This window comes from Onychomys torridus, chromosome 20 (genome assembly GCF_903995425.1).
Source record: "Onychomys torridus chromosome 20, mOncTor1.1, whole genome shotgun sequence".
NCBI classification, from domain to species: Eukaryota; Metazoa; Chordata; class Mammalia; order Rodentia; family Cricetidae; genus Onychomys; species Onychomys torridus.
The window spans coordinates 13,509,147-13,528,082 of record NC_050462.1 but is presented as its reverse complement, the minus strand read 5'-3'; the positions used below and the strand labels follow the sequence as shown (position 1 = coordinate 13,528,082).

Sequence of the window (18,936 nt, the reverse complement as noted above, 5' to 3'; positions counted from 1 at the left end):
GTGTGTGCCTGGTGCCCTCACTGGCCAGAAGGGAGTAGCAGGTCCCCTGGAACCACATGGGCACTGTGAACTGAACCTGGGTCTTCTGCAAGGGCCGCAAATGCTCTCAACTGCTGGGCCACCTCTGCAGTCCCCAACTCCTTCTTCTTTTACATAGAGAAATAACTTAAATCTACCAAACAATCTGGCTCTGGTTTATTTATACCTCTTAAAATCAGAACATATATATAAACTACAGTGTCTGGATGACTAGTGAAAAGGAGTGATTAAGAAAATGCTTTCTGCAGAATGTGAACTGTAATTAATGTACAGTTGTCTTAGGGTGGTAATTAGAAAAAAGAACCATCAGACTCCAGCTCACTCAGGCAAAGCAGCAGCTCTTGTGGGAGTGCCATTTGCCTTCATGAAGAGTTTCAGATGAGCCTCTATTTGCTCCCTGCGTGTGCTTTATAAACACCAGTGTTCACACAGAGGGGTATTTGAAACAGTTACCTCCATTGAGATCCGTCTGTGTACACGGTTTCTGAGGCAGACCCCTGTAGGGGACTGGACTTCATCAGATGATGTCCCAGAAGCTTGGTCACTCTCACCGTCTGATCCCATTTTCAGATTTTCATGAACAATATCTGCAACAGAAGAGGAAGCATTGCTTTCCTTTAAAATACAGATTTTTTTTTCTTTTTGAACGATTTATTTATTTATTATGTATACAATGTTCTGTTTGCATGTATTTCTGCAGGCCAGAAGAGGGCGCCAGATCTCATTACAGATGGTTGTGAGCCACCATGTGGTTGCTGGGAATTGAACTCAGGACCTCTGGAAGAGCAGCCAGTGCTCTTAACCTCGAGCCATCTCTCCAGCCCTAAAATACAGATCTTTATATACTATAATTTATTATCATTACAAGAAAAACGAGACAGTCAACAATTGGAAATCACAGTATTGAAAGTCATCTATATTCTGATTACATAGATATGTAATTGACAGATCAAAACATAAATTCCTCACAAGAGAAGTATCTCAGGCCAGGTGTGCTCTTTAGTTTTTAGTCCACTTGACACAAGCTATGGTCAACTGAGGAAATGTCTCCATCAGACTGCCCTATGGGCCAGCTTGTGGGGAATTTTCTTGATTAATGACTGATGTGAGAGCCCAGCCCACTGTGGGTCCTTATTTGTATAAGGAATCAAGCTGAGCAAGCCAGTGAGAAAAGTTCCTCTCTGTGGTCTCTGCCTCAGTTCCTGGCTCCAGGTTCCTGCCCGGCTTGAGTCCCTGCCCAGGCTTCCCTGGAAGATGTACTGTGACTAAGATGTGTCAGCCAAATAAGCCCTTTCTCCCCAGTTGCTTTTGACCATGATGTTCATTTCAGCAACACAAAGCAAACTAAGACAGAAAAAAGAGGAACCAGGATTGTGGGCTGTTGTTCAGACAGAACTGACCGTGTTGTTTTGGAGAAAGACTGTAGGAACGTTTGAAACTTTGGGCTGGAAAAGCCATTAGCACTTAAGTCAGAAGAAGGCTGAGAGCAACAGGTGATGGGAGGCATGGCTTGTGACGTTAAGGGGAAGGCAAGCGTTCTATCAAGCTTTTCATAGATTCTGAATTTTGAATCTGTGGTTTCTGGTCAGCTGGGGGTGAAAAGCAGGGGTGGTGATGTAGAGACCAGCATCACTGAGGTAAAATCTTCTGGCAAGTGTTTCTTCGGGGTCACCATACAGAGCCGTGGTCCAGAAGGAGCCAAAGCTGCATTTCAAGCTGGCAGCCAATGTTGGTGGTGTGTAATAGTCTCCCGTGTGTTACAGGTGTTGGCAGCAGGTGAGCTGCAGGATTGAAGGGGTCATGGAGAGCACCTGAGAGCAACTGGCACTATGAAAGGCCAGGAGGAGCCATTGATGAATGTGCAGTCTCAGCTGCAGTGGAAAGCCCAAGACTGAAGGAATCTGGAGAGAGGTCAGATGACGACACCATTGGTGCCCAGTTACAGTGAGACCCGAACACACTAGAGTCCAGGACTGTGGAACAACTACCAGGGGCAGAGGCAGGTGTGCAGTGAAACCAACCTGAGCCTGTGAGATTAGCTGCATGTGCCATGGATGGCACAGCAGAAGGGGTGGAGCTAACTTAGTGCCCAGAGGATCATGAGGGAATGAATCCTAGATGCTGGACATTTAGCTAAAGGCGTTGATGTACACTGTTAGATGTTGGATTTGCTCTAATTTTATCGTAACTCTGCCGTTTCTTCCCTCTTTGAATAAGAAGAATGTAACCCTTTTTATTTTACATACCCTCGAATTGAGAGACCTTGGACTTAAAAGATGTGGATGGACATTTTAAAGAGGCTGGATTTTTCAAAAAGTATTTGAATATTTTTAAAACTATGGGGCTTTTAAAGATATATTATAAGGGTTGGGGATTTAGCTCAGTGGTAGAGCGCTTGCCTAGCAAGCACAAGGCCCTGGGTTCGATCCTCAGCTCAAAAAATGTATATATATACACATACACATATACAAATATGTATATATAATGCTTTATAGTTATATAATAGTAATATTAGTATGATATCTTGGGGACAAAAAAGAAAAGGAAAGGTTGGGGCTTCATGATGATGTGTTTGTCAAATGACAAGGGTTTAATTGTACTGATAGTTCTTTTGTCAACTTGACTCAAGTTAGAGTCACTTGGGAAAAGAGAAAGTCAATTGAGAAATTGCCTCCATCAGACTGTTGTGAAAAGCTTGTAGAGGATTTTCTTGATTAATAATTGATACAGGAGGAGCCTGCCCACTGTGGGTGGTACAACTGCAGGCAGGTGGCCCAAGGCTGTATGTAAAAGCAAAATCAACAAGCCACATGGAGCAAGGAAGTGAGTGAGTCCCTCCATGGTCTCTGCTTCAGTTCCTGTCTCCAGGTTCCTGCCATTCCTGAGTTCCTGCCTTGATACCCCTCCACAGTGGATTGTGATTTGGGATGTATTGGTCAAAAAATGAAAACAACACCCCCTCTCTCCAAGTCGCTTTTGATCACGGTATTTCTCACAGCAGTAGAAAGCACACTAGGCCATCAGGCATTGTGGCACATGCCTTTAATCCCAGCACTAGGGGGGCAGAGGTAGGAGGGGGAAAAATCTCTTTATAGTTTCAAATTATGAAAAAAATTACAAGAAAAATCATTCAAATTATTATCAAGAATTGAATAAAATTGCAGACTCAAAATAGTTCTTTGAGAAGTACTCATTTTCCAAATTCTAGGAATCAGAGACTTCCAAGGGTAACTGACTTTCAGATCAGAGGGCTGGGACACACAGCTGCAGACCTGGCCTTTCGCTCCTTGTGACTATCCTTCCATTAAATGTCATTAGGTCAACAATAAAATGGAGCCAACTCATAGAATAGTCTTTTTGAAAAGCTGCTACCCACCAGTAGCAAGAAGGATGTGGAGGCACACGCCTGTTGTCCCGGAACTCCAGAACTAAGGCAGGAGGGTGGGACAGAAGATGCCAGCTGAAGCTACATAGCAAGACACTATTTCGGTTGAGTGTTCCAAGCATTATTCGCTGAATATCGATCATTACAAAATTAAGTTTGTGGCCTCTAAAATATCAAAAATCTGCTGAGAGCTCACAAGTGCAAGGCCTGCTTGGACAAACAGCAAGGCCATGTAAGCTCAATGATTTAGCATTTGTATAGCATGTCTTAGTGAGTCAGAGGTTCAATTCCCCAGTACTACCAACCAACCAAGCCACAGGCAAACAAAAAGCCAACCGCTCCTGTTGTGAAGGACGACAGAGCAAAGGTATTAATCTCAGACATGAACAGACACTTGAGAACCATCTGACTCAACCAAGGGAGTTCCGTCTCCTTCAAGATGCAAGTGGAATGAAATGATGAAGGCTGTGGTCAGAACTTCACTAATTTGTTAGTGGGTTACAGGACTTTGCTGAAATGTGAAGAATATCAAGAACTAGAGTATTTGCTTATCCAACTTTTGTGCCACATACCATTAAACTAACAAAGACATAATACACTTTAAATTCCATGTACATTACTAACATTTTCAATATTACTACCTTAACTAGATATTTTTATTTGTTTTGTTTTTTGGGACAGAGTTTCTCTTAGCCCTAGCTGTCCTAGAACTCACTTTGTGGACCAGGCTGGCCTTGAACTCACAGAGATCTGCCTGCCTCTGTCTCCTGAGCGATAGTGTGCTATCACTGCCACGCAAGAACAGACATTTTCATATTGCTCCTAAACTAAAAACGTTTGTTACATATTTAAAGGATTTCTACCCACAGAAAAAGAATATTCAACAGAGACTACAGCCCATAAAACCTAAAACATTTACTAACCAACCTCTTGTCTACACAACCGACAATTACAAGCCAATACCAGGTTTCTTAAAGATAAGTACTCAAGCCGGGCAGTGGTGGCACAAGCCTTTAATCCCAGCACTTGGGAGGTAGCGCCAGGCAGATCTATGTGAGTTCAAGGCCAGCCTGGGCTACCAAGTGAGTTCCAGGGAAGGCGCAAAGCTACACAGAGAAACCCTGTCTCGAAAAACCAAAAAAAGACAAAAAAATCAAAACAAACAAACAAAAAAAAACTCCTTTCACGGCTGACTTCAAAGTATTGGCATAGTATTATTGGGCATGTGACACTGGGAGAAATGTACAATGGCAAACAATGGCACACCATTATGTAGTATTATCACTACCAACACACAATGCAAATAACCCTCCAAGAGTAGATAATCTTGGACAGCAGTAAAGCAGTTACAGGGGATGGCTTTGGAATTCTAACTACCTTTGTTTTTTAAATTTAGCTGCTTAACTCTAAACCTTATCAACCTTAGCAATCATCTCTCATGAACCAGCTCAAGGTGTTTCCAGCACACCATTCTTTGTGCGGTAATGACAGGGAAAATGGCACATTTCTTACAGATGAAACCACATTGTAGGGAGGCTCAATCTTAAAACTACGGAAATGAACCAGGGAGTAACCTACAGTGGTAAGAAATAAAGCAAACAGTAGAATTACATATTCAGGATCATTAGAAAAATACAATTACCTAGTGGGACAGTGAAACATCAATGTTTAAAATTGCTCTTAAAACCAAAACATAATATACTACTATCAAAAAAGATCAGAGACATGAAATACACAAAAACTTGCAGATATTTTCCCTAGATATTGCTAAGGACATAAAGGCAAAAGAATAACAAACCAGGTGAAAATCTATTTCTTGTACTGGACCATTATGTGGTAATGATTTGAAGAGCTACTGAAGTATGACTATATACTATGACACAGTATGAGAGTTAAACATACTAGTCACAGTTTGAAATCTTTTGTCTGCTTTTTTATGGAGGTTCTTCTGGATGACTAGACATGCAAACATTATTTCTCTATGGTATTAACACTCCTCCATCTTTTTTCTCCATACAACTAATACCCAGTGTACATGTCCTACAACCAGAAAGTCAAATGCGACAGAACCACATTACCTAACCGGCTTCCATTTCTGGGCATTGCCATGAAGGAACCAAGGCTTCCTCCGATAACACTGTGGGGTCTTCGCAATGGGGGCTTCTTGAAGGACCCTGTGTACTGATGAAGGAAGGAATGTACACTGTGGGATGTTGGAGGCCTGCCATTCTTCACAATAGGCTCTGTGTTCACGGTATCCAGGAGTCATTCCACAATCATCGCAAGAGTCAGCATCATATGAGAAAGATTAAGAAAACAAAACAAAAGGTTTTAATGAAGATCATTTGCATGTAAACTCACTTCTTTGGCTATTTATTCAAAGTGCTAGAGTTCAAATAATTTCTATGAAAAATATACTTATAGAAAATATCTTAATATTTTAAGTTGTTTCAATGACCCAAACTGCTTAACAATCACTAATATACTCCACCAAGTTTTTTTATTATCAAATAACTTACATCTTAGAATTATTTTGATTCTATTCCATGTGCTATCTTACATGTGTCTCACGGTTAAATATGCTATATAATGTAACACACATAATCCATACCTAAAGAAATTTATACCTCTAATGTTAGACGTTCAGAAAGGTAAGTCAATTGTGAATAAAGCAGAAATACTTAAATGTATATCAATATGGAGGCAGAGATAATTGCTCCAAATTTGGTATTTTATTATATAAATAATCTTTAAACAAGCAAAGACCCATTACCGAGCAGGAACATCTGACAATATAGTACATCACAATCAGTTAGCTATACGTGAGGAAGAATCTTAGTGGTATTTTGTTTGAACACCTATTTCAATTCTATTAAGTATATCCCCCAAAATGGAACTGCTGGTCCATATGGTAATTCTATGCTGAACTTTTAAAGAAAATGAAACAAATTAATTTTGACAATTTTTAAAAACTGAACTCTTAGGGTTGGGAACACAGCTCAGTGGTACAGTGACTGCCCAGCAGATGAGAGGTCAAGTCCAACTCTTGGTGCTACAAAAGCAAACATATAAATAAAACAAAACATACAATTTCTTAGTTATCTTTCACAGTAGGTATTTTAGAAATAACATCTTCTACCTCCACTTATGATTTCCAATTTAGATTTGAATAAAGCTGTTCTACATTAGGGCCAGTATGTGTAGAGTGGTCAAGATGAACAACTTTAAGCTTATTTTTACAAACTGATTTCAAATTTCATCTATAACATTCAAGATTCTTCTTTCCTGGATTCAGTCCAGCAGTTAACATGCAAACGTCCTAGCTACACCCTGTACTATGAATTACAATTATAGCAGAACATCTTAAACTGAGTTTAAGCCTTCAAAATGTGATACAGTTATTAAAACTACAGAAATCTCTCCAATTCTGGTTGCGAGGAATACCACAGATGATGAGCAAAGGTGCCATGTTCGTTAGAATCTTTCTAAGATGCTTATATAATTACAACCCTACAAGTGTGAACTTCTCCATTTTGTTACTGTACATGACATGTAGCTACATGCCTACACACAATCAAAGTATAACAGCTCTCTTGGCCATGCTTGTGATCAAACTAGAGACAGGAAATCAAAAACACTCTGGGGCAGTTTAGTCAGAAGTTACAGCCTGCCACTGTTTCAAACTAGACAATGACTGCTTTTGCTTTGTAAATCCATTACATTCTGTGTAAGATTTTTAAATAGTCCAGTCCACATACATTCTCATGCAGCATTTTCACATGAACTCTATCTCTGTGTGCGACCTATCTTGTGTAGTTCTATATCAAAAACAAAAGAGGAAGGGAAAAACTCTCTAAGGGGGAAAAAGGTATTTACTATATATAGCTAGTAGGCACTGACGTGGTCAACAACAGACTTAGAATTCCTGTCAAAACTGTAGATGAAATCCATATTATACACAGAAAATAAACACCAACTGACTATGGTAGTCATGCCAAAGAGGAATCAATGCCTGACTATGTCTTAAGTATGACATCAAGTCACTCTGATGAGGAAGAGTTCCAACAGCATTCCTATTTTTCTTTTTCACTGTCTGTTACAAATAAACAACCTAAACTATTTTTAAAATATTAGGTATTTTTAACATTTTACCTCTGATGGTTTGAAAGAAAATGCATGCCCACCCCCAAGAGAGTGGCACCATTAGGAGGTGTGGCCTTGTTGGAGTGGGCGTGGCCTTGTTGGGGGGGGTGTCGCTGTGGGGGTGGGCTTTGAGGTCTCCTTTGCTCAAGCTAAGCCCCGTGTGACACACAGTTACTCCTACTCCCTGGAGATCAAGATATAGAATTCTCAGCTCCTTCTCCAGCACCATGTCTGCCTACATTCCATCATTGAGATAATGGATTAAATCCTTAAGCTGTAAACTAGCCCCAATTAAATGTTTTCCATTATAAGAGTTGCTGTGGCTGGGCGGTGGTGGTGCATGCTTTTAATCCCAGCACTCGGAAGTAGAGCCAGGCGGATCTCTGTGAATTCGAGGCCAGCCTGCTCTACAGAGCAAGATCCAGGACAAGCATCAAAACTACACAGAGAAACTCTGTCTTGAAAAAACCAAGAGTTTCCGTGGTCATGGTGTCTCTATACAGAAATAGAAACGCTAACCATTTGTTACAAACTAATGAGATTTTAAGATAATTACTAAGGTATTTCAGAAAATATTCAATTAGTTTAAATTATTAATTACCTCTCCAAATAAAGTCAGTGCATTTTCCATGACTTGATTTTAAGAAAACAGTTTGTCTGGTAATCAGATGTTCATTAGGAATACATTCCAGAAGCCAGGTACCATGATGGACACTGCCTCTTTCATCCCTGAGCATCACTGCAAATACCCTGCCTGGCCAGACATTTCTAACACAAGAATGAGCAAGCTGGACTCAACCACTATCGCCACCAAGGAGTCAACGGGGGTCTGGGAGGACAGTAGGATTCTGCTACATGTAGCTCACAGAACCCTTTATAAGGGGGATAAATATTACAAAATCATCTTCAAGATTTAAGCCACGTACAAATTTTACTACCCATATAGAATGATATCCAAATTATTGTCTTAAATTTCTTCTGGAGCTCATTTTTCTCCCCTTCTGTCAGAAACCAAACCATCCAGGAAAGCATTTGCAAACCAAGCAGACCGTGAGAACTGGCGCAAGGCTGCAGGCGTGGAGCAAGGGTCTCGGCTCTGCCGACACGAGGGAATACGTTCAACAAATAATGATTTGTCTGAGTAGGAAAGCGAAGTCTCTGACGCCTGGGAGGCAAATCTGACTTCTTGATGTTGCTGAAGCAGTATTTCAGTGCGTTGGGACATCCGCAGTCCCACCCCACGACTGCTAACCTACAGAACCCTCGTCTGCCTCACACCACAAGCATTTACCTGCAATGGGGCAGGCATTCAGGCTTTCAATCACTGCCTGAGATCTCCAACCAGAATTTCAAGTACAGGAAGGGAAGCTCTGCAGACGCTGCAAACCGTGGCTCGTTACTAGCCATTTTTATGAGCTCCTTCCTGGTCACTAGCACGTTCCTAGGGCTATTTTGGCTTTGACTGTATCACCTTGTTCTAAAAATTTCACCAAGTTTACATTTTAAGTCATTCAACTTATCAAATACTATGAACACACTGTGGTACATTAAATAGGAAAATTGTAAACTCACTCATCTGATGAACCTTGTAATCTATAAAGACAGTCAGTGCACACACATCCAGAATGCTATAAACCAGGATAAAGCTACAAACAAGAACTTTACAAACTTGCTCAAGTTATAAAATATTTAAATGTTAATTTACCAATAGTTATTTAACAACCACGATAATTGTATAGACTATATTCTAATAGAATAATTTTTATAATAGAACTAATTTAAAAATATTTTTATAATAGAACTAATTAAAAAGAAAAAAAAAAAAGGTATCCACAGGAGTAGGAGACCAAGTACATGGGCAGTCCATCTCATTGGGGATGAGAGCAGACTCTATTAGCCAATATTCAAGTTAGTCTTTTGTTTCCAAAAAACCGAAGAAGGATTTAACCAAAGCCACATCGGCTTCTCTGCACAGCACGCTTCAGCTGTATTCAGGAAGCAGCTAGCCGGCCCCCACCCGCCCTCCCCACCCCCATTACCGTTGTCTTTGCTGCTGCTCTCCTCCACCGTCATCTGCTCAGCCAGCTCCGACAGCGACTCATCGATCGTCTGGCTTCCCCTGAGCGTGAGGGACAGTCTCCTCTTAAACTTTTTCATCCTACCAGCTGGACGCTGCGTGAAAACTTCTGAAAGTCAAGAACAAGCGAAATTGAAGTTTTAATTATTTTATTCCTCAAGAAAACTGTCATTCTGGGCTTAGAGTGAATCTTCAAAATAGGAATATATTAAGGAACCCTCAATTCCAGCAAACATCACAGAATCGGCACTTTTTGTTCAAAAATATGTAATTTGATTAATGCTATATTTAGATGGCATCAATAGAAGGGAAACATTTTTTCTTTTTTTTTTCCTTTGTTTTTTTTTTTCTTCTCGAGACAGGTTCTCTCTGTGTAGCCCTAGCTATCCTGGAACTCACTCTGTAGCCCAGGCTGGCCTCGAACTCACAAAGATCCATCTGGTTCTGCCTCATGAGTGCTGGGATTAAGGGTGTGTGCCACCACCGCCCAACGAAGGGAAACATTTTTATTGAATTGCGGAGACAAGAGTGATGAGATCTGAAGTGATGAGACCCCTGCACAGCACCCTCTGAAAACTGGGGTGAAAATGGACTGTTATTTGATGCTAGCTCCATTCACAAGTCTCAGCTACCATCCAGGAGAGTCAGATCTGTCCCGTCCCATTTCACGGTAGGGAGAACACTCAGAGACCTCCCCTGAGCAAATCATCAAATGCCAGCAAACAGAGCTAAGACTTGGAGGTGAGATCAACGTTTGCCTTGTCTTCTAAATGACAACATTTCTGGAGTCGGGATGCATGTTGCAGTTTACGGATGTCAATGTAACTGGCAATATTCTTTCCCATCTGACTAGAGTCAGCAGAGCCTACTAAGTGAAAAGCAAGGAACGCGCTCCCTTAACCAACTCCACAAGACCTGCACCTTCTTTCTAATTGCTCTTTTTTTTTTTGGAGCTGAGGATCGAACCCAGGGCCTTGCGCTTGCTAGGCAAGCGCTCTACCACTGAGCTAAATAATAACCAAATTTACCAGATCGCCTTGCAAGCTATGAAGGTTATTATTCTAAATCAAATCAAACAAAAGCCTTTACAACATCTCATGCTAAAATAAATCCAGCTGGGGGTTGGGGATTTAGCTCAGTGGGTAGAGCGTTCGCCTAGCAAGCGCAAGGCCCCAGGTTCGATCCTCAGCTCAAAAAAAATAATAATAAAATAAAATAAAATAAATCCAGCTGTTTATATGTTTTCTGTATGTATTCTATTTAATTTCCCATTCTAAGGGGATACTCTAGGTTTGCTGAACAGGTGACTTATGGAAAGTTTTTTGTTTGCTCGAAGCCTGGGAAACACAAACACAAATCTGTAACTGATAACTTCATATTTGACCATTCTCTGCTATGTATTTACTCTCATTTTAAAAACACCGCCAGAATAAAATATGAAACCATACACATTAAAAGGCAAGTATTGCGACTATAATCTAATACGGTTTCTCTTCATCTCCAAGCTCTAAAATCTTAAGACACGTTGATTAATCAGTCTAAAAAGCACCCGTGCCATAGCTGGGTTTAGTCCTGACACCGAGCCAGACAAAGTGGTGTTGAGTAGTGCCTAGGAACCTGCCATCATCCTTCCTCCCACCCGTGTGTGACCCGTGATGAAATCCATCCACTTGTGCTGTTCATCTATCTCTTCAGTTATAGAACCCCCCTCTGATTCTTTTCTATAGATTCCAGTTCTCTAGTGAAATTCTCAGCTCAGCATCTATTTTCCTGAACATATTAATCACCGTATGTTAAAGCTCCTGTCTATAACCCCGGTCTGTATAACCTGTTGATCTGTTTCTGGTGTTGGGTTTTTCTCCTTTTGTTGTGTGGGTAGCAGTATTTTACTAAATGCCAGACATGCTACGTGAACGAGGAGGATGTGAAACTGGAGCCATGTACAGGGTTCAGATGCTGCCGTCTCCCTCCACTGAGGCTTTATTCATTTTTCTCCTAGCTGGATATCCAAGCAGAAGCAGATGAGCAGATGACCACAATCCACTGAGGGAAGGACAGAGATTGCTGGAGAATGAGCCTCAGACAGTTTGCCCCTCTCCTGCATCGTCACTTGGTAAAGTCCTTCAAGAGTCTCCGACTGTAATCTAGGGCCAGAGTAACAACAGCAGCAGCACAAACCAGGAGGCTCTGTTGATGTCAATGGTTGCTTTCTGCTCTTCTCTATGCCCTGCTCAACCTGTATCCTCCCACTGAGAACAGTTTAAAGGCTGTTTGAAAGTCAATTCACTCACCAACAGCAGAAAGACAGTGTTTCCCTATCTTCCCTCCTGAATCTCTACTCAAGTTTGGACTGACTGAGAGCCTTATACCCCTTCAAAATGGTCTCATTCCCCTAGCTTTCTAGTGGTTTCAGCTGGACTTCAGTTCACTTAGTTACCCATCATAGGCAAAATGGAAGCTTCGGTATGGGTTAGACAAGATAATATACAGATGTCAGTAGGAGGCAGGCCAGCAAGCTTAAACTGATTCCAAAGAAACACGCTAACTGTAGACATGCCCTAAATGTGCTGCTAACTGTAGACGTCCTAATAAATGCTATCCGCTTCACTCATGATAGCTGCACCTCTGGATACAGCTCTACCTACCATGACAGTCAGTAGTAATTCAGACATCTGTTTCAACATCTTAGACATTTAAGTGAATTAAGTTAGTCACTCTCAACTATCATTTTGTTCCCCTAAGACCGGATGCTAGAGCTAGGCATGGTGGCTCACACCTATAACTCCAGCCCCTGGAAGGCTGACTGATGGCAGGACAGTATGGGCTATACAGTGAATTCCCAGCTAGACTGGAAGTCAAAGAACAAAAACAAGAACAACAACAAAGACTTCACACTACAGAAGCCCTCCTTTCAAGAAGGTTCAGGAGGCCCCATGTCCAGCAGAGGAGAAACTAAGCAGGCTTAGGGAAGCTCATCTGTGAGAGGCTCCTGGAAGAGAACCTGTAAGCCCTTGGAATACTCCACTTGATATGAGTGTCTTTATACACTTGAAACTAAGTCATGCTAGATAATTATTTTCAGTGCTAGGGATGAAATGCAGCACCTCATGCATGAGAGGCAAGTGGTCATAATCCAGGCCTCAAGCCAGATCATCACATGCCCTACCAACACTTCAGACCCTACTATCTCTAACATAGCCAGATGGTCCCTAATGTCTAACTACATAGCATTACTACATAACCTGAACAGAGCGTATTTTAAAGTTTGCTGACCACAGTTCTTGCCTATTGCTCTAGAATAAGGATTACATAATAAACCATAGAATAATCAACTATATATGGATTCTGTATTATAGCATGGAGTTCAGCTATCCAAAATATAAGGCAATGTGGCCAATGAGCACCTAAAAAGTGGTCAGTCCAAACTGAGTTATGCTGCCAATGCAAAATACAAATTTGGCATAGAAACAAGAATGTAAAGATACCTTCATAATTGTAGACAAAGTCATATAAAAACAACTAAAATGGAAGTTCCAGGACCTAGAAAGTGGGAAATAATATATAGAGAATTCCGGTTTCAAGAAAAGGAGCTCTAGAGATGGGAAAGAGTGTTGGCTGCATGCTAACAGGACACTAAACAGATCCTGGTGGGCTTAAGTAGACGCAAGAGGATAAAAATGGCTTCTTACTGTAGTGCATCTGAGTAACCGTGTACATTGGGAGGGGTCCCTTTATTCATCATTTACAACAGTACAAATAAATACTTATTTTGCCATCAAATAATGAAAAATATTCTGGTAAATAAATTAAAAGCTGAGCACCCGGGACATTTGGGATCCCATCAAGTACACACATGAATTCAGCATCAAGAGAATTCCTTAAGGGCAGCAAAATGGAAACAAATACAAATAAATGAATGAATGAATGAATGAATGAATGAATGTTGGCCCCAAACTCCTAACTCAGATGTCAAAAACGCAGAGTATACAAAACCTACTAAGAATAAACACAAAGAAATCCATTCTGAGACACCTTTTTATTAAAGGTGTACAAATCCCAAAGCAAGAAGCCTTGAAGCAGCCAGAGGGAAGTGATTTAATCTACACAAGGTTCCTCAACATGGTTTAAAACCAATGACATGTTAGAGATTAAAGGCCAGAATAGCATATTTAAATACTGGAAGGAAAAAGAAAATGCTAACCAAGAATATTATAGTCAGCAAAACTGTACTTCAAAAATGAAACAGAAATTAAGATATTTGTTCCCAACAGAGTTGCCCAAAACATGATGTAAGGAGGCTTTCAGGGTAAAGTAAAAGGAGAAGGAATATAGCTAGAGGATTACAACAATCTGCAAATTTCGACAGCCAACTTACAACAATAGTTAGAAAAAACAGACAAAAAGAAAGAGAGGACTTGAAAGTTTAATGTATTAGACCTAGAGGCAGATGCAGGATACTGTGCACACCTCCTCTTAGGTCACACAGGACACACTGCAGCCCAGACCACAAGGTCACAAGACAAACTCTGAAGACATTGTTTTCTCTTTTAGGTTAAACCCAGGGGCATGCACATGCTAGGCAAATGCTCTACTACTGAGCTACAGCCCTGGCAGAAGTGCCTGTTTGTGTGTGTGTGTGTGTGTGTGTGTGTGTGTGTGTGTGTGTGTATCTTTTTCTGATTACAATAAAATGAATCTAAGCATCAAACAAGGAAAGTTTACAAATATGTGAAGATAACATAATACAATCTTAATTAAGGGGCCACAGAACTTACAACAGACTATAGAATATACCTTGAAACAAGTAAAAACACTAACACCCCAAAGCTTACAGTGTACAGCCAAAAGTGTTGAGGAAAGTTCTAGCTGTATTGTCTATATCAAAAAGAAAATCTCAAATTAATAGGCAAATAGTACACTTCACAGAATCAGAAAACACCAGGTGGTGGTGATGCACACCTTTAATCTTAGCACTTGAGAGGCAGAGGCAGGTAAGCCTCTTCGAGGCCAGCCTGGTCTACCTAGCAAGTTCCAGGACAACCACGGCTACCCACAGAAACCCTGTCTCAAAACAACAACAACAACAAAATAATAATAATAATAATAATAATAATAATAATTAGAAAACAGCAAATTAAATTCAAAACTAGAAAAAAAAAGTGTTCTTAGAGTGAGGATAAGCAAAACAAGAATTTGGTTCTTTGAAAATGTTACACTGACTTAGAAAAAGTACCAGTGAGAGGATGAGATGGCTCAGTAGGTGGGGACTTGCTGCCAAGCCCGGTGACTGAAGTTCATCCTCCAAACACACATGGTGAGGAAGACCAGACTCTAAAATCTGTCCTTACTTCACACACACACTATGGCATTGAAGAGCCACAAACACTTTAAAATACAGTGTGGATATTAGTACTTATTTAAGTAGACAACAATATAAGAAAAATCTATGATTTATGCACCAGAAAGTGACTAACCTAATAAAGTGAACAAATATCTCAAGAACATGCCAAACACCAACACTGACTCATGAAAAAGGACAATGTAAGGAGATCTAACACCCAAGGAGAACAGATGAGAAAAACAGAGGAAAAGTCAAGCACAGGGTATATTTACTGGTAAGATTCTTTCTCTTGTATTTTTGGTTGTGAGCCCAGCCTTTAACAGCTGAGCCATCTCTCCAGCCCGAGATTCTTTCTCAAAAGGCAAGGTAGATAACTCCTGAGGAGCAACACCTCCATACCCCACATATGTGCACACGTGTGATTGTACACAGCACACATGTACTCACACACAAAAAGAATACACTTACAACAGCAACCAAACAGTATTAAAAATAATACCAATCCTTAGGAGTTATCCAATGAGATGACAGACATATGCTAAAAACTAATGGCGGTGGCGCACCCCTTTGATCCCAGCACTAGAGGCAGAGGCAGGTCAATCTCTGAGTTCAAGGCCAGCCTGGTCTACAGACAAGTTCCAGGATCGTCATGGCCACACAGAGAAACTGTCTCAAAACAAAACAAAACAAACAAAAAAAAAACAACAAAAAAAATCCCAAGAAACAAACAAAAAATATTGTTGAATAAAGTTAGAAAAGATGTATGTAAATGAAAACATATCCTTTTTTCATGGACTATAAGACAAATCTGTTAAGATTGACTTACTCAAAGGGGCTCTACCTATTCAATACAGTCCCAATCAAAAGCCCAACAGTGTTTATTTCAAGCAACAGGAGAGCAGACCTTAGAATGTATATGGTATTCCAAAGAGACGTGAATAATCACAATGATCTTGCAACAGAAGAAAATTAGCAGGCTATTTTCCTTACTACAAAGTCTGCTGAAACACTCTGTAATCCAAACATTGTAGTCCATGCATCAGAAGTAACACAGAGGAGGAGGAGTTCACACAAACCATCAAGACAGTCTTCCAACAGCAGTGCTGGGAAAATCAGCTATTCTAATGGAATACAATGGAGTTGGACTTGTATGCCATATGCAAGAGTAAACTTAAAACAGAGAGGAAAGAAAATAGATGATCTAAACCTAAGCATCAAAACCATGTAACAAAACCCAAACAATTCTTGGGGCTAGTGAGATGGTTCAGCTGGTAAGGGGGAACTGCCACGGAGCCAAGCCTGACGACCTGAACTTGACCTCCAGCGCTCGTGTAGCAGAAGGAAAAGACCTAAGTCCAGCAAGTTGTCTTTTGACCTTTAACACATGCACCATGTCATGTGTCCCAACCCCCACCCCAGGTCCCAAAGTCCTCAAACATTACAGCCTGTTACCAATGGTCTTGGATATCCTCCACAACTTGAGATAAGGCCTTATTGCTGAAGACACCAACCATCTGGCGAAAACAGCTGTTACTGGCCTGGTTATCTCTACTGGTTAGCTTTCATGGAGCTGAAAGATGCTATGCATCATGAGAGCAGAGAAGTAATGACCAACATTGCCCAGATGTAAACTCTGTGGACTACAACAACAACCAGCCAGGTAAGACATGTCCACTGGTCCAATGGTGGCATGAATGTCATGGGCATAACCAACCATTTTCTGTTTGGATTTAAGGCTGGCCCCCCAAGATGAAACTCATCCTGGGCTAAGAATGTATGGCTAGCCAGATCACTGACCCTGGGAGAGAACCTACTACTATTTTTCTGCTAAATGGACACAGCAGTAGACTCTATAGCCATAGATGGAAGCATCTCCACGTATCAGATAAGCCTCTGTTTTCAGTAGATATCCACAACCAGCTGAGCAAGCAGTTAAGTTATAGAGAAGAGACTACAGAGTGCAGGCCTGAAGAACACACACACTGCGCTCCCTCCTCCCCAGGCTCAGGGACTGCTCACTGTGGAAGAGGGGGCAGAAAGAGGGTATGAGCCAGAGGAGGTGGGTGGCTGCAAGGAAACAGTGTCTTATGGACACAGCAGAACAGCCACACATACGGTACCATAATGCACAAAGTGCACAAAACCTGTACAGGCCTGAAACATACCAAGACCCAGTGCGGGAGGGGGGCTGGACAGTTTCACCCCTAGCCAAGGGTAATTCTTAGCTGCTGGGAGAAGAAGGGTCAGTTTCTTCTAAGAGTGTAGCCCCTGGTAAGTTAAGTAAATCACAACCCCAAATCTTTAGGACTTTAAAAGATATTTTTTTTCTACAAGAAGTTTATTGTCTTCTTTAAGCGTATTTTCAAATGTATTTGTTACTAGTCAGTAGGCTAAAACTTAAAATATAATTAAAACCTGACTTTAAAATCATCAAAATGCAGATACTTTCTCATCGCGAATATCAGTTTGCAGGTGATAAGTCCCCACTAAGGGGTTTTATTTTAAACAGCTGTTCTGTTTCAGTGAGTTCAGAAGGTAGGTCATCATCTCACTGGACAGAACCAGGAGAGCAACTGTAACTATGTGAGGTGGTGCCCGGCTTGACACACAGCTACAGACAACCTGGGGAAAGCCCAGTAAAGGAAAGCACAAGACAAAGGACATCACAGTATCATTTTACAAATGAAACAACTTCTCTTTTAAATCATGTACTCCAGCTACACCTATTTTGCCAAACCCTCTTTGATTAAAAAAAAAAAAAAAAGTGACTTTAGGGACTGGAGAGATGGCTCAATAGTTAAGAGCACTGGCTGTTCTTCCAGAGGACCGGAGTTCAATTCCCAGCACCCTCATGGCTGGGCTCACAACCATCCGGAACTCCAGTTCCTGGGACCCAATGCCCTCTTCTGGCCTCCAAGAACACTATGCACACGCGGTACACAGACATATATGCAGGGGGAAAAAGCCACCAATACACATAAACAAATAATATTAATTTTGATAAGTAATTTTAAGTCATAAAACCAGAACTTCACTGAAAGATAAAGAATCATTTTTAAAATACTTGCTCTGATGATTATCTCCTGAACTTTAAAACCAGTCACCACCTGTGGTAGATGGTTAAACACTACTATCTGATAAAAATTTAAATTCCTGAACTGTAATTCAAAAATAAACCTCTCCTTTTCTTTGGTATTTAGAATCAAATGTACTCCACTACTTAGTTATACCCCTGTCCAAGACTGATATTTTTATCAAAATATAGCCTTGGATTGGTAATACTTTTACAAAACTAAAAATAAAAGTATTGCTTAGATCATCAATTCTCAACTTGTGGATACAATTCATAATAGTAGCGAATGAAAATAATGTCATGGTTGGGGCGACGTCAACACAAAGAGCTCCATCAAAGGGTGGCAGCATTAGGAGGGGTCAGAACCACTGGCTTTGGTAACTGTACACATTTTTATTGAATCCCAAAGTCTAAGGGACACATTCGTTATAGTTACTGAGTAGGCAAACGCAAGAAGAACACATAGAAAGTTACTGTCAACGTTTATGAAGCTGAGTTCACAGATATTAGCTATTGTTGTATAAATACAAATAAAGATATGTATAACATGAAGGGCCCAGTAAGGCTATGTCAAGACTACCACAACTGTGCAAAGTATCAAAAACAGTGGTAATATGCTTAGAAAATACTAGGAATAAATAGACAGGCATAATTAACAACTAACATGAGATTAAAACTCTGAAGGGACTCAATGACATAGTTTAATAATAAAAAGAAGCCTAAGGTCAATGGACTATTGTCTTCAATCCTGCGGCTGAGTAACTAATCTCACTTCTCAGTTCTGCCACCTCCCAGCAGCCCCAGTGACTAGAGAGAAACCCTTGAATCACCAGGCCGGGGCACATTTCACAAGCAGGCTAACGAGAGCGCTGTCTCAG

At 40.8% G+C, this 18,936-nt stretch overlaps 1 protein-coding gene across 1 annotated transcript in view; it reads right to left on the bottom strand.

The window, feature by feature from the left end:
* Cdk17 (cyclin dependent kinase 17) overlaps positions 1-18,936 on the bottom strand; it is an 81,935-nt gene that overhangs the window by 23,821 nt on the left and 39,178 nt on the right. The window contains exons 2-4 of the mRNA XM_036169772.1: positions 9,607-9,753; positions 5,503-5,667; positions 493-626 (exon numbers count right to left, since the gene is read on the bottom strand). Of these exons, the coding sequence (XP_036025665.1) occupies positions 493-626; positions 5,503-5,667; positions 9,607-9,724 (417 nt within the window). The 5' untranslated portion in view covers positions 9,725-9,753. The remainder of the gene's footprint in view (positions 1-492; positions 627-5,502; positions 5,668-9,606; positions 9,754-18,936) is intronic.